This window comes from Trachurus japonicus, chromosome 21 (genome assembly GCF_045865225.1).
Source record: "Trachurus japonicus isolate A0001 chromosome 21, Traja_1.0".
NCBI lineage: Eukaryota > Metazoa > Chordata > Actinopteri > Carangiformes > Carangidae > Trachurus > Trachurus japonicus.
Window position 1 is genome coordinate 36,980,650 of NC_140927.1, and position 15,870 is coordinate 36,996,519.

The window sequence follows — 15,870 nt, forward strand, 5'->3', positions numbered from 1 at the left end:
CTGAGTGTCGGTTCGTGTTGTGTATAGAGAATGTGAAGCTGACGTCGTCACGCCGCTTTGGCGTTGTGGGACGTCGGCGCCATCTTTGGAGGAACGCAAACGTAAACAGAGTGAGTGTAAGAAGTAAAAGAGAAAGAAAAAGAGATGAGGAAGACGGACAAAAATAAAATTTAAAAAAAGAAATGGAGAAGGGGAAGGGAAACGAAGGAGGAACGTATCATGATAAACTCAAATTTAACGAGAAACAAGGTACACAGAAAAACTAGCTACAACTTATTAAGACCCAGATTTACTCCCTCCACTGACTGATCCAGACATCCTCAACTATCTGGTTGTTGGTATTACTGCATATATATACTACTGTGGCAGCAGTACTGTCCCACCATGATATTACTTTGAAGCCACTTTGGGGAACTTTTTTTAGGGAGACGAGCAAGTGTTTACATCCGCGATCCTCCAAAGATGGCGCCCAACGTCCCACAATGCAAAGCGGCGTGACGCAACTTCACATTCTCTACTGATCAACTGAACTGGACCGATCAGTTTCCTCTGAGTTCAGCTTCTTCATTTCACACCGTGACTCCTTACATCATCGTTACATCATCGTTACATCATCGTTACATCATGATGATGTAGTTATGATATCTGTGTAGTTATAAACTGAAGAATAGTTAAAAAGTTGTGGGAAATTAAAAAAATATTGTACGTCTTCCCGCTCCTTTTTCCAACAACGTGCGGTGTTTTGTTTTGTCTTAGCTCTTTATTTTATTGTATTTTTTTATTTTATTTCTCTTTTTCTTTCTTTTGTATGTACAGTAGTTACATACATTTATTTTCTTTTTATACATGTTCGAAAAATAAAATTCATTCATTCATTCATGATAATAATAATAATCGTCTCTCTGGTCAGTGATGGATGTCATTGATCAGATATCGATCAGAGTTCTGTGTCGGTCCCAGTGTGATGGGCCGTCGTCTCCGTGGTAACCTGGTCCGTCAGCAGAGCCGTGGTCTCCGTGGTAACCTGGTCGGTCAGCAGAGCCGTGGTCTCCGTGGTAACCTGGTCCGTCAGCAGAGCCGTGGTCTCCGTGGTAACCTGGTCCGTCAGCAGAGCCGTGGTCTCCGTGGTAACCTGGTCGGTCAGCAGAGCCCTGTACTGGTCCTGCAGACGCGTCCAGGAGAAGGAGGCCGTGTCCACCTGCAGGACGACCAGCAGGTGATGATGTCACACGTCTGATTTTTTATTTTTTATTTTATTTATTTATTTAAGGAGGACAGTGCACATTAATGGACATAATAAAATGTAAAGGTGCCAGTGTTTCAGACTGTCGTCCTCCTGGCGAGGTGTTAAAAGCCATTAAAATGAACACAAAGGACATAACAACAGAATTCATAGAACAGGAAAAACACACATGTATCCAACAGACATAAAAACTACAAAGAGAGACAATTATGATGATGATGTCATCACACATTAAAAAAACCAAACTCAAAAAAGAGAGAGAAAAAGAAAGAGTATCTTTGCTGTGTACCGTAACCATTTAATATAATTTAAAGGGACAATGAGGAGTTTTGGAAAGCGAAGTGTTTTCCTACTACATTTCCCATGAGCCTCGGCGCACCGTCGTAGTTCCCACCATAAACGGAGATTCATACGGCGGCGTTATTCTCATGACTCGCCACGAAACCGAAAGTAAAGAAACGCTGGTCGGCTCGCCCAGCATTTCCACCTTTAAAGGGACAACGAGGAGTTTCTCCATCGGCAGAACGAAAAATTCTGCGACAATAAAAAGTCTGATATTAATGTGGATGAATCTCCGTTACCACTTGTTAATGGTCCATTTTAGATAAATCTATGGTTTTGTCTCTATGGTTATTTTGTTATTATTATAATTAAAGGGACAACCAGGAGTTTCTATTTGGTTATAAAAAAGTCTGATATTAATGTGGATGAATCTCCGTCACCACTTGTTAATGGTCCATTTTAGATAAATCTATGGTTTTGTCTCTATGGTTATTTTGTTATTATTAGTGGTGGTGGAAATGCTGGGCGAGCCGACCAGCGTTTCTTTACTTTCGGTTTCGTGGCGAGTCATGAGAATAACGCCGCCGTATGAATCTCCGTTTATGGTGGGAACTACGACGGTATGTGATCGTCTTCCAACCTCTGACTTTAATTCTTGATGAATGAAAACATGAGTCTGTCTTGACCCGGTCAAAGAATTTCACGGTGCGGAGGCTCATAAATGTAGTGTGGAAACAAAACTCCTGGTTGTCCCTTTAATCATAATAATAACAAAATAACCATAGAGACAAAACCATAGATTTATCTAAAATGGACCATTAACAAGTGGTAACGGAGATTCATCCACATTAATATCAGACTTTTTTATTGTCGCGGAATTTTTCGTTCTGCCGCTGGAGAAACTCCTGGTTGTCCCTTTAAACTTATACAAAAAACAAAAAAAAAAAGAAAAGAAGAAGTAAACAGCGGATAAGTGCGATCCTGGATGGCGGTTACTGGCCGTTACCTTGACGACGTGTCTGCGGGCGACGTCCGGCCTCCTGCAGAGACTCCTCAGACGTTTACACAGCTGCTCCGGGGTCGAGTACAGGTACTGGGCTGAGGGAGGGGGGGGGGGGGGAGGCTGAGCTGTGATGTCATCATCAGCAGTGACATCATCAGTGACATCATCAGTGACATCATCATCATCAGCTCCCTACCTGGGAAGATCTCTGGATAGACGAGCGCCCGCGGACACAGAGGGTAGCAGCCGCAGTGAACCGCCTCCAACCTGGAACCAGATACCAGAGTAACTAAGTAACTAAGTAACTAAGTAATAGTAACTAACAGCCGCAGTGAACCGCCTCCAACCTGGAACCAGATACCAGAGTAACTAAGTAACTAAGTAATAGTAACTAGCAGCCGCAGTGAACCGCCTCCAACCTGGAACCAGATACCAGAGTAACTAAGTAACTAAGTAACTAAGTAATAGTAACTAACAGCCGCAGTGAACCGCCTCCAACCTGGAACCAGATACCCAGATACCAGAGTAACTAAGTAACTAAGTAACTAAGTAATAGTAACTAACAGCCGCAGTGAACCGCCTCCAACCTGGAATAACACCCAGATACCAGAGTAACTAAGTAACTAAGTAACTAAGTAATAGTAACTAACTGCTGAGTGAACCGCCTCCAACCTGGAACCAGATACCAGATACCAGAGTAACTAAGTAACTAAGTAACTAAGTAATAGTAACTAGCAGCCGCAGTGAACCGCCTCCAACCTGGAATAACACCCAGATACCAGAGTAACTAAGTAACTAAGTAACTAAGTAACTAAGTAATAGTAACTAACAGCCGCAGTGAACCGCCTCCAACATGGAACCAGATACCAGATACCAGAGTAACTAAGTAACTAAGTAACTAAGTAATAGTAACTAACAGCCGCAGTGAACCGCCTCCAACCTGGAACAACACACCAGATACCAGAGTAACTAAGTAACTAAGTAACTAAGTAATAGTAACTAGCAGCCGCAGTGAACCGCCTCCAACCTGGAATAACACCCAGATACCAGAGTAACTAAGTAACTAAGTAATAGTAACTAACTGCTGAGTGAACCGCCTCCAACCTGGAACCAGATACCAGAGTAACTAAGTAACTAAGTAATAGTAACTAACAGCCGCAGTGAACCGCCTCCAACCTGGAACCAGATACCAGAGTAACTAAGTAACTAAGTAATAGTAACTAGCAGCCGCAGTGAACCGCCTCCAACCTGGAACCAGATACCAGAGTAACTAAGTAAACTAAGTAATAGTAACTAACAGCCGCAGTGAACCGCCTCCAACCTGGAACCAGATACCAGAGTAACTAAGTAACTAAGTAATAGTAACTAACAGCCGCAGTGAACCGCCTCCAACCTGGAACCAGATACCAGAGTAACTAAGTAACTAAGTAATAGTAACTAGCAGCCGCAGTGAACCGCCTCCAACCTGGAACCAGATACCAGAGTAACTAAGTAACTAAGTAATAGTAACTAACAGCCGCAGTGAACCGCCTCCAACCTGGAACCAGATACCAGAGTAACTAAGTAACTAAGTAATAGTAACTAGCAGCCGCAGTGAACCGCCTCCAACCTGGAACCAGATACCAGAGTAACTAAGTAACTAAGTAACTAAGTAATAGTAACTAGCAGCCGCAGTGAACCGCCTCCAACCTGGAACCAGATACCAGAGTAACTAAGTAACTAAGTAATAGTAATAGTAACTAACAGCCGCAGTGAACCGCCTCCAACTGGAACCAGATACCAGAGTAACTAAGTAACTAAGTAACTAAGTAATAGTAACTAGCAGCCGCAGTGAACCGCCTCCAACCTGGAACCAGATACCAGAGTAACTAAGTAACTAAGTAACTAAGTAACTAAGTAATAGTAACTAGCAGCCGCAGTGAACCGCCTCCAACCTGGAACCAGATACCAGAGTAACTAAGTAACTAAGTAACTAAGTAATAGTAACTAACAGCCGCAGTGAACCGCCTCCAACCTGGAATAACACCCAGATACCAGAGTAACTAAGTAACTAAGTAACTAAGTAATAGTAACTAACAGCCGCAGTGAACCGCCTCCAACCTGGAACCAGATACCAGAGTAACTAAGTAACTAAGTAATAGTAACTAACAGCCGCAGTGAACCGCCTCCAACCTGGAACCAGATACCAGAGTAACTAAGTAACTAAGTAACTAAGTAACTAAGTAATAGTAACTAGCAGCCGCAGTGAACCGCCTCCAACCTGGAACCAGATACCAGAGTAACTAAGTAACTAAGTAACTAAGTAACTAAGTAATAGTAACTAGCAGCCGCAGTGAACCGCCTCCAACCTGGAACCAGATACCAGAGTAACTAAGTAACTAAGTAACTAAGTAATAGTAACTAGCAGCCGCAGTGAACCGCCTCCAACCTGGAACCAGATACCAGAGTAACTAAGTAACTAAGTAACTAAGTAATAGTAACTAACAGCCGCAGTGAACCGCCTCCAACCTGGAACCAGATACCAGAGTAACTAAGTAACTAAGTAACTAAGTAACTAAGTAATAGTAACTAGCAGCCGCAGTGAACCGCCTCCAACCTGGAACCAGATACCAGAGTAACTAAGTAACTAAGTAACTAAGTAATAGTAACTAACAGCCGCAGTGAACCGCCTCCAACCTGGAACCAGATACCAGAGTAACTAAGTAACTAAGTAACTAAGTAATAGTAACTAACAGCCGCAGTGAACCGCCTCCAACCTGGAACCAGATACCAGAGTAACTAAGTAACTAAGTAACTAAGTAATAGTAACTAACAGCCGCAGTGAACCGCCTCCAACCTGGAACCAGATACCAGAGTAACTAAGTAACTAAGTAACTAAGTAATAGTAACTAACAGCCGCAGTGAACCGCCTCCAACCTGGAACCAGATACCAGAGTAACTAAGTAACTAAGTAACTAAGTAATAGTAACTAACAGCCGCAGTGAACCGCCTCCAACCTGGAACCAGATACCAGAGTAACTAAGTAACTAAGTAACTAAGTAATAGTAACTAACAGCCGCAGTGAACCGCCTCCAACCTGGAACCAGATACCAGAGTAACTAAGTAACTAAGTAACTAAGTAATAGTAACTAGCAGCCGCAGTGAACCGCCTCCAACCTGGAACCAGATACCAGAGTAACTAAGTAACTAAGTAACTAAGTAACTAAGTAATAGTAACTAGCAGCCGCAGTGAACCGCCTCCAACCTGGAACCAGATACCAGAGTAACTAAGTAACTAAGTAACTAAGTAATAGTAACTAGCAGCCGCAGTGAACCGCCTCCAACCTGGAACCAGATACCAGAGTAACTAAGTAACTAAGTAAACTAAGTAATAGTAACTAACAGCCGCAGTGAACCGCCTCCAACCTGGAACCAGATACCAGAGTAACTAAGTAACTAAGTAACTAAGTAATAGTAACTAACAGCCGCAGTGAACGCCTCCAACCTGGAACCAGATACCAGAGTAACTAAGTAACTAAGTAACTAAGTAATAGTAACTAACAGCCGCAGTGAACCGCCTCCAACCTGGAACCAGATACCAGAGTAACTAAGTAACTAAGTAATAGTAACTAACAGCCGCAGTGAACCGCCTCCAACCTGGAACCAGATACCAGAGTAACTAAGTAACTAAGTAACTAAGTAATAGTAACTAACAGCCGCAGTGAACCGCCTCCAACCTGGAACCAGATACCAGATACCAGAGTAACTAAGTAACTAAGTAATAGTAACTAACAGCCGCAGTGAACCGCCTCCAACCTGGAACCAGATACCAGAGTAACTAAGTAACTAAGTAACTAAGTAATAGTAACTAACAGCCGCAGTGAACCGCCTCCAACCTGGAACCAGATACCAGAGTAACTAAGTAACTAAGTAACTAAGTAATAGTAACTAACAGCCGCAGTGAACCGCCTCCAACCTGGAACCAGATACCAGAGTAACTAAGTAACTAAGTAACTAAGTAATAGTAACTAACAGCCGCAGTGAACCGCCTCCAACCTGGAACCAGATACCAGAGTAACTAAGTAACTAAGTAACTAAGTAATAGTAACTAACAGCCGCAGTGAACCGCCTCCAACCTGGAACCAGATACCAGAGTAACTAAGTAACTAAGTAACTAAGTAATAGTAACTAACAGCCGCAGTGAACCGCCTCCAACCTGGAACCAGATACCAGAGTAACTAAGTAACTAAGTAACTAAGTAATAGTAACTAACAGCCGCAGTGAACCGCCTCCAACCTGGAACCAGATACCAGAGTAACTAAGTAACTAAGTAACTAAGTAATAGTAACTAACAGCCGCAGTGACCGCCTCCAACCTGGAACCAGATACCAGAGTAACTAAGTAACTAAGTAACTAAGTAATAGTAACTAACAGCCGCAGTGAACCGCCTCCAACCTGGAACCAGATACCAGAGTAACTAAGTAACTAAGTAACTAAGTAATAGTAACTAACAGCCGCAGTGAACCGCCTCCAACCTGGAACCAGATACCAGAGAAAATAAGTAACTAAGTAACTAAGTAATAGTAACTAACAGCCGCAGTGAACCGCCTCCAACCTGGAACCAGATACCAGAGTAACTAAGTAACTAAGTAACTAAGTAATAGTAACTAACAGCCGCAGTGAACCGCCTCCAACCTGGAACCAGATACCAGAGTAACTAAGTAACTAAGTAACTAAGTAATAGTAACTAACAGCCGCAGTGAACCGCCTCCAACCTGGAATAACACACCAGATACCAGAGTAACTAAGTAACTAAGTAACTAAGTAATAGTAACTAACAGCCGCAGTGAACCGCCTCCAACCTGGAACCAGATACCAGAGTAACTAAGTAACTAAGTAACTAAGTAATAGTAACTAACAGCCGCAGTGAACCGCCTCCAACCTGGAACCAGATACCAGAGTAACTAAGTAACTAAGTAACTAAGTAATAGTAACTAACAGCCGCAGTGAACCGCCTCCAACCTGGAATAACACACCCAGATACCAGAGTAACTAAGTAATTAAGTAATAGTAACTAGCAGCCGCAGTGAACCGCCTCCAACCTGGAACCAGATACCAGAGTAACTAAGTAACTAAGTAATAGTAACTAGCAGCCGCAGTGAACCGCCTCCAACCTGGAACCAGATACCAGAGTAACTAAGTAACTAAGTAATAGTAACTAACAGCCGCAGTGAACCGCCTCCAACCTGGAACCAGATACCAGAGTAACTAAGTAACTAAGTAATAGTAACTAACAGCCGCAGTGAACCGCCTCCAACCTGGAATAACACACCCAGATACCAGAGTAACTAAGTAACTAAGTAACTAAGTAATAGTAACTAGCAGCCGCAGTGAACCGCCTCCAACCTGGAACCAGATACCAGAGTAACTAAGTAACTAAGTAATAGTAACTAACAGCCGCAGTGAACCGCCTCCAACCTGGAATAACACACCAGATACCAGAGTAACTAAGTAACTAAGTAACTAAGTAATAGTAACTAGCAGCCGCAGTGAACCGCCTCCAACCTGGAACCAGATACCAGAGTAACTAAGTAACTAAGTAACTAAGTAATAGTAACTAACAGCCGCAGTGAACCGCCTCCAACCTGGAATAACACACCAGATACCAGAGTAACTAAGTAACTAAGTAACTAAGTAATAGTAACTAGCAGCCGCAGTGAACCGCCTCCAACCTGGAATAACACCCAGATACCAGAGTAACTAAGTAACTAAGTAACTAAGTAATAGTAACTAACAGCCGCAGTGAACCGCCTCCAACCTGGAATAACACACCAGATACCAGAGTAACTAAGTAACTAAGTAACTAAGTAATAGTAACTAGCAGCCGCAGTGAACCGCCTCCAACCTGGAATAACACACCAGATACCAGAGTAACTAAGTAACTAAGTAATAGTAACTAGCAGCCGCAGTGAACCGCCTCCAACCTGGAACCAGATACCAGAGTAACTAAGTAACTAAGTAACTAAGTAATAGTAACTAACAGCCGCAGTGAACCGCCTCCAACCTGGAACAACACACCAGATACCAGAGTAACTAAGTAACTAAGTAACTAAGTAATAGTAACTAACAGCCGCAGTGAACCGCCTCCAACCTGGAATAACACACCAGATACCAGAGTAACTAAGTAACTAAGTAACTAAGTAATAGTAACTAGCAGCCGCAGTGAACCGCCTCCAACCTGGAATAACACACCAGATACCAGAGTAACTAAGTAACTAAGTAACTAAGTAACTAAGTAATAGTAACTAACAGCCGCAGTGAACCGCCTCCAACCTGGAACAACACACCAGATACCAGAGTAACTAAGTAACTAAGTAACTAAGTAATAGTAACTAGCAGCCGCAGTGAACCGCCTCCAACCTGGAATAACACACCAGATACCAGAGTAACTAAGTAACTAAGTAATAGTAACTAGCAGCCGCAGTGAACCGCCTCCAACCTGGAACCAGATACCAGAGTAACTAAGTAACTAAGTAACTAAGTAATAGTAACTAACAGCCGCAGTGAACCGCCTCCAACCTGGAATAACACACACCCAGATACCAGAGTAACTAAGTAACTAAGTAATAGTAACTAACTGCTGAGTGAACCGCCTCCAACCTGGAACCAGATACCAGAGTAACTAAGTAACTCAGTAATAGTAACTAACAGCCGCAGTGAACCGCCTCCAACCTGGAATAACACACCAGATACCAGAGTAACTAAGTAACTAAGTAACTAAGTAATAGTAACTAACAGCCGCAGTGAACCGCCTCCAACCTGGAACCAGATACCAGAGTAACTAAGTAACTAAGTAACTAAGTAATAGTAACTAACAGCCGCAGTGAACCGCCTCCAACCTGGAACCAGATACCAGAGTAACTAAGTAACTAAGTAACTAAGTAATAGTAACTAGCAGCCGCAGTGAACCGCCTCCAACCTGGAATAACACACCAGATACCAGAGTAACTAAGTAACTAAGTAACTAAGTAATAGTAACTAACAGCCGCAGTGAACCGCCTCCAACCTGGAACCAGATACCAGAGTAACTAAGTAACTAAGTAATAGTAACTAGCAGCCGCAGTGAACCGCCTCCAACCTGGAACCAGATACCAGAGTAACTAAGTAACTAAGTAATAGTAACTAACAGCCGCAGTGAACCGCCTCCAACCTGGAACCAGATACCAGAGTAACTAAGTAACTAAGTAATAGTAACTAACAGCCGCAGTGAACCGCCTCCAACCTGGAACCAGATACCAGAGTAACTAAGTAACTAAGTAATAGTAACTAACAGCCGCAGTGAACCGCCTCCAACCTGGAACCAGAGTAACTAAGTAACTAAGTAATAGTAACTAACAGCCGCAGTGAACCGCCTCCAACCTGGAACCAGAGTAACTAAGTAACTAAGTAATAGTAACTAACTGCTGAGTGAACTGCCTCCAACCTTCAACCAACCAATATACCAAATACACAAACATATAATAAAAGAGAAATGAACAAATTCAGATAAAACATTTCATTTAACAGGTCAAACCAGAATGAATGAATGTAGCTTAGTTTATACCACAGATGTATAGACCATTTCTATGTTTATAAACATTGATGACGTATGTTGTGGGCGGGGCTTCACTGGTGGCAGAACGTGACAGCTGATCTGGTGTCAACAGTGGAAAGCGGCATCAAGAGCGATCAAATCAGAGGAAGATGGATCATACAGAGGCCTTCTCTGATTATTTTAATGTTTTGCCAACAGAAAACAGGTTGTCATACCTGAGTAGGCTAAGTTAACGATTAGCAACGGAGTGTGTTGTGTGTTACGGACCGACGTAGGCTACTGCCTAGGGACACAAAACGCTGCGTGGGCGATCATCAACAAGTCCATCAACTACGGTATGACAGCAAACTGTAGCCTACTTGTATGGCTGTATATTACAGTTTATTTAACGGATCCATGTCTGTTATTTCTGTATTAGTCAGACCGTTGTTAGGCTATATATCACAGACCGTTGCTAGGGACACCGGTCATGACCCGATGTGTGTAAAAATGAATGAATGAATGTCAAAATAAATGAATAAGAGGGTGAACGTGTACACGTGTTAACGTTTACACTGAATGAAACAGTAAATGTTTAATAAAAATCCCTAAACGATGCACGCAATATCTACATATATTTTATACACTGACTGATAAGAGTATTTTCTCCGTTGAAAAAAGTTGTAAAGGACGGGTCGTCTTATATTCGGGGTCTAGATATTGTAGCCTACATGTGCAAATCAGCGGGTGACACCAAACAACGTCTGCCCAAGCAAGTCACAGCTTTTCTTTCTCTCACACTCACACACCAGTGACCTAGAGATGCAGCCATCTGAGGGGACGCGCGTGTGTTGCTGCTTCTCCACTACACAGTTACAGCTCGGCTCTACTCGACTCGGTTTAGGTCCTAGTTTAAATCACAGCTGAGTTCTTTATAGTTCCTCCTCAGCAGTCGTTGTCTCACCCCAATTTCCACCGGGTCCGTCAGCGTGGCGGTCACCGCTGATCACTCCTCTAATCAGCATTTCATCGGTCTCGCCGCGGCACGACTCTCTTTTTTCTCTCCTTTCGTCAGCTCCAAACTCACTGTTCTGCACCGCGATTACCAAAATTAAATAAAATTCACCCTCTAATGTGGCTCATCATCACAGCTTAGGGTCGTGCTGAGCCAAGCAGCTGCGCTGCTTTTTAAAGTTGAGCTGTATGTCAGGACGTGTATTTGTTGCTTACTTCCGGTATTTTTCTGCCACCAGTACATCACTGTGACGTCGACGCCGAAGTGGTCTATATACTGACTAGATGCTGCCTTCTGCTTCTCAGCGTACGTCATCACGGCGGCCATCTTGGTCAGGGGTTTCTGACCATAGACATATAAACGTCTGACCAGCAGTCAGACCAGTCAGACCCTGTAGAACATGTTTCAGTGTGTTGATGCATGTGGGTGTGTGTCTGAGTATCTAAGTGTATGTTTAATACATTAAAAAAAAAATTATAAAACATTTTTCAAATTTTTTTTGTTGTTGTTGTCTCATAAATATATGTCTGACATTTATAATAAACCAACCGGCTTGAGAATGGGTTGAATATCCAGTGAGTTGTTGTGATTTTAATGGTTGATAGACCTCTGATGCAGGAAGTAGACACGGCTTCCCCCTGACCAAGATGGCCGCCGTGTTGAGGCATTCCACTCAATAGAGCTGCATGAGAACGCAGCTCTAGTCAGTATATAGATCTATGCATGCTAACAAGCTACAGCGTGTTAGCAGCTAGCATGCTAACAAGCTGCTGCATGTTAGCATGCTAGCATGCTAATGGTATGACGTCATCCTCAGAGTTTGTTTCATCTGAGTCAACACAACAGCTCCTGCTGGGCTCCATGGCAACCAGGTTCTGGATCAAAGACAAACACGACCTGACCCCCCCTCAGGGACACACACACACACACACACACGGTTAGCTACAGACGCAGCGACATGAATCAGATGGTGGCTCAGACGGTGGCTCAGATCGGAGCGTCTGATTGGCCGCTGCTCCTCAGAGAGCGCAGCGTTTGATTGGCCGACGGCGCCGATTCCACCTGACTGAGACGGAGATCAGAGCAACGACCAGGTGACTGAAGTCTGGCTGCAGGACACACACACACACACACACACACACACACACACACACACACACACACAGAGTCACACACACACACAGACTCACCTACGGCAGCCTGGAGGAGTCACAGTTCAAACAGCAGAAACTCTGTGATGGTCGACTGCTCATGTCACCATCAACACACACACACACACACAGACACACACTAGTGCTGCACCGTTTGATAACAGTGTGCGGTTGTTAATATTATAAATTAAAGTCCCAGTCTGTAACTTATTTGTCTTTTTATGATAAAAAATCAAACCTGTCTTTCATAAATCCGTGTTTGACTGAAGGTGAATCACAGCTGCAGACAGATGAAAGCTTTCTGGTTCCTTAGACCAGTGGTTCTAAACCTTTTGTACATCAAGGACCCCTAGATAGACACAGATTAGACCACGGACCCCCATTGGACCAAATCTAGAAGTAAACACCAGAAATACACAAATATTTGTTCTGAGACTTAAGAACATTACTTTTTTATACTTTTAAATTAGGGCCAATAGATTTTTGGAAATATTATAGAGAAATTTCTGGAAAAAAGTGATCCAATTTCTCCAAAAACATTTCTAGGAAGAAGTGGTAAAAATTCTCAAAAAAAAGTAAAAAAAAAAAAAAAAAAAGTGGTAAAATTTCTCGTTAAAAAAATGTTCAAAATAAGGAAGTAAAAATTTTCTAGAAAAATGTGGTAAAATTTTTAAAACAAAAAAGTAAAAAAATCCCGACCCATACTTTTTCCAGACTTATCGGTAAAAAAAATTCAAATAAATTGTGACATTTGATTAATTAGATGTGTATCATGTAAATACATTGTGAAATTTATTTTATTTTATTTATTACATTTCATTATTCTGAATGTGTATGCCATTATGTCACCAAATAGTTTCCAGGAGATTGTAGCGAGGTGTAATAATAGCGCATACAAGATAATTAACCCAAATAACTTAAAGGGATAGTATCATTTTTTTTAAAGTGTGGTAGTATGATCTCCAAATAGCCCCTAAGTACTTTAATTGCAGTAGAAGACTCTCTGCACTCCTCCCGTTAGCAACGCCAGCCCATAATAGCCCTGCCCAGAGATTTACAACATACAGTGTTGTGAACAGACCCAAAGAAACGGCCTATTTTCACGGCCTAAAAGAGGTTTTACCTGAAAAAAAATACACAGTTCCATTGTTCACTATAATATAATTTTTTTCAGGAAAAACACAGTTTTTATTTGGACCTAACCAACTGCTGATCGGCGGGCGCTAACCCTGGGCGGAGGGATACGTGAGTTGGTTAGGTCCAAATAAAAACTGTGTTTTTCCTGCACTTTGAAGGGCTGGAAAAAATTATATTATAGTGAACAAGTTGTTGTGTTGTTGTTGTTGTTGTTGTTGTGTGTCTGTACTCACATGGCGACTCCAAAGAACTCGTGCTTGGCGGTGGAAACGACCACGTCGGCCTCACACAGGACCTGGAGGAACCGGTCCCGACTGGACTGGAAACCCCACGACACGATGTGAGTCTGCAGCCGCCGCCGCGCCTCGGCAAACACCTCTACACACACACACACACACACACACACACACACACAGAGACACACACACACACACACACACACACAGAGACACACACACAGAGATACACACACAGAGATACACACACACACACACACACACACACACACACACACACACACACACACACACACACACACACACACACACACACACAGAGACACACACACAGAGACACACACACACACAGAGACACACACACACACACACACACACACACAGAGACACACACACACACACACACACACACACACACACACACACACACGGGTCATTATCTAAATACGGTGAACAACATGTCCCTGCACTTTCCAGACACACAAATGCTTGAAAATTTTAAAAAATCATCCACATTAAACCAAAAGTATGTAATTTAAAACCATTTTAAATGATGATGATAATTTCAGTTTATATATTTACTGTTTTATTTTTATTTTTTTCAGTTTTAATTTCCTTTGTATCTAAAAAACACTTGTCACACTGCCATGGTTCAACGCTATTGGATAGTGTGAAAATATTTCCTCTTTTTTTTTTTTTTTTTTAAAAAGTGGTCAATAATGAGCAAACACTGGGCTTAATATATGAATAAAATTTAATCTAAAATGGCTATTTAATAATAAAAATATTTTTAAAAGAATTCTGTCCTTCGATTTGGTGTCATTGGTGTTACTGGTATCACAGACCTTTATTTTGAAAGGTTAAGAATATGTAAAAGAACTCCCAAGGTCAGAAAGAATTAGAAGAAAAAGAGCCATTTAAGACAGTACATTGTGAGTGTCTCTTTCATGAGTAAAAAGTAAGATATTTCCAATTAAAATGTCATTTTTCAATGTGGTTCTTTTTTTGTGTCATTGGTGTTACTTTGATTTTCGCTATAATGAAATATTTTTATTTCAACTTTTACAACTTTTACAGAGTTGTTTTAGAGGGAAATACAGAGACTGTTGATGAAAAACTGTCCTTGAAGGCAACGTGCATCAGCTGTTTTGCATGAATTTCCCTCTAAAACAACTCTGTGTGGTAACGTTGTGTTATTATCTCATAGCGTGGTGAATGTGCAGCTCACAACTTGTCCACCAGAGCGTTGTGGAGTTGTTGGATTGTGTATTTGATGAGTTTGATGAGGGAAACCAAGAAATCCCATAATGAGCCTCCACTGCAAAAACTCTAAATCTCACCAAGAATATTTGTCTTATTTCTTGTCAAAATGTCTCATTTCTAGTCAAAACTAATCTCTTTCCACTTAAAATAAGACTCATCACCTAAAAATGAACTTGTTTTTAGATCATTTTCACTTGTTTCAAACTAATTTTCACTTGAAATAAGTAGAAAAATCTGCCAGTGAAAGCAAGTTTTTTTTGTGTGTTTGTAATAAGAAAGAAAAACTTGTTCCACTATCAGATTTTTCTACTTATTTCAAGTGAAAATCTGCTTGAAAGAAGTAAAAAGTGTCTAAAAACAAGCTGCTTTTAATGTGATGAGTCTTATTTTAAGTAGAATGAGATTTGTTTTGACATTTTGACTAGAAATAAGACAAATATTCTTGGTAAGATATTGAGTTTTTGCAGTGTCCATAGCTGCCGTTCTAAAAACATCTTGCACCGACAATTAAAGGTAACGAACCTACTGCTATGACTATAGGGGTTATGAGAATGGGACAATCTGACTAAATGTTGAACTATCCCTTTAATTACAGTGTGTGTGTGTGTGTGTGTGTGTGTGTGTGTGTGTGTGTGTGTGTAGAGATGATGAGATTAAACCATAAAGCAGCAGTCGTTCTAAATCAGATCGAGACGTCAGACTGAACGATGAGAAACAGAAACGAGACGATGTTTATGAATGTGGACGTTTATGAACTCACACACACACACACACACACACACACACACACACAGACACACACACACACACACACACACACACACACACACACACACACACACACACACACACACACACACACACAGCGTGCAGGTGAGGGGTGAAGCGGAGGATCGATACTCTGACCCTATTAACAAAATCAAAGTCGATTAAAGCAGCTCTAATGTGATTGGCTGCAGCGGCTAATCAGCTGAGTTACCGTCAGTGT

General features: G+C 41.8%; 1 protein-coding gene across 1 annotated transcript in view; it reads right to left on the reverse strand.

Moving 5' to 3' along the window:
- Positions 1 to 937: 937 nt before the first annotated feature.
- Positions 938 to 15,870, reverse strand: part of LOC146965759 (tRNA-queuosine alpha-mannosyltransferase-like) — a 44,673-nt gene continuing 29,740 nt past the window's right edge. The window contains exons 9-12 of the mRNA XM_085765126.1: positions 13,617 to 13,761; positions 2,725 to 2,795; positions 2,532 to 2,623; positions 938 to 1,198 (exon numbers count right to left, since the gene is read on the reverse strand). Of these exons, the coding sequence (XP_085621252.1) occupies positions 938 to 1,198; positions 2,532 to 2,623; positions 2,725 to 2,795; positions 13,617 to 13,761 (569 nt within the window). The remainder of the gene's footprint in view (positions 1,199 to 2,531; positions 2,624 to 2,724; positions 2,796 to 13,616; positions 13,762 to 15,870) is intronic.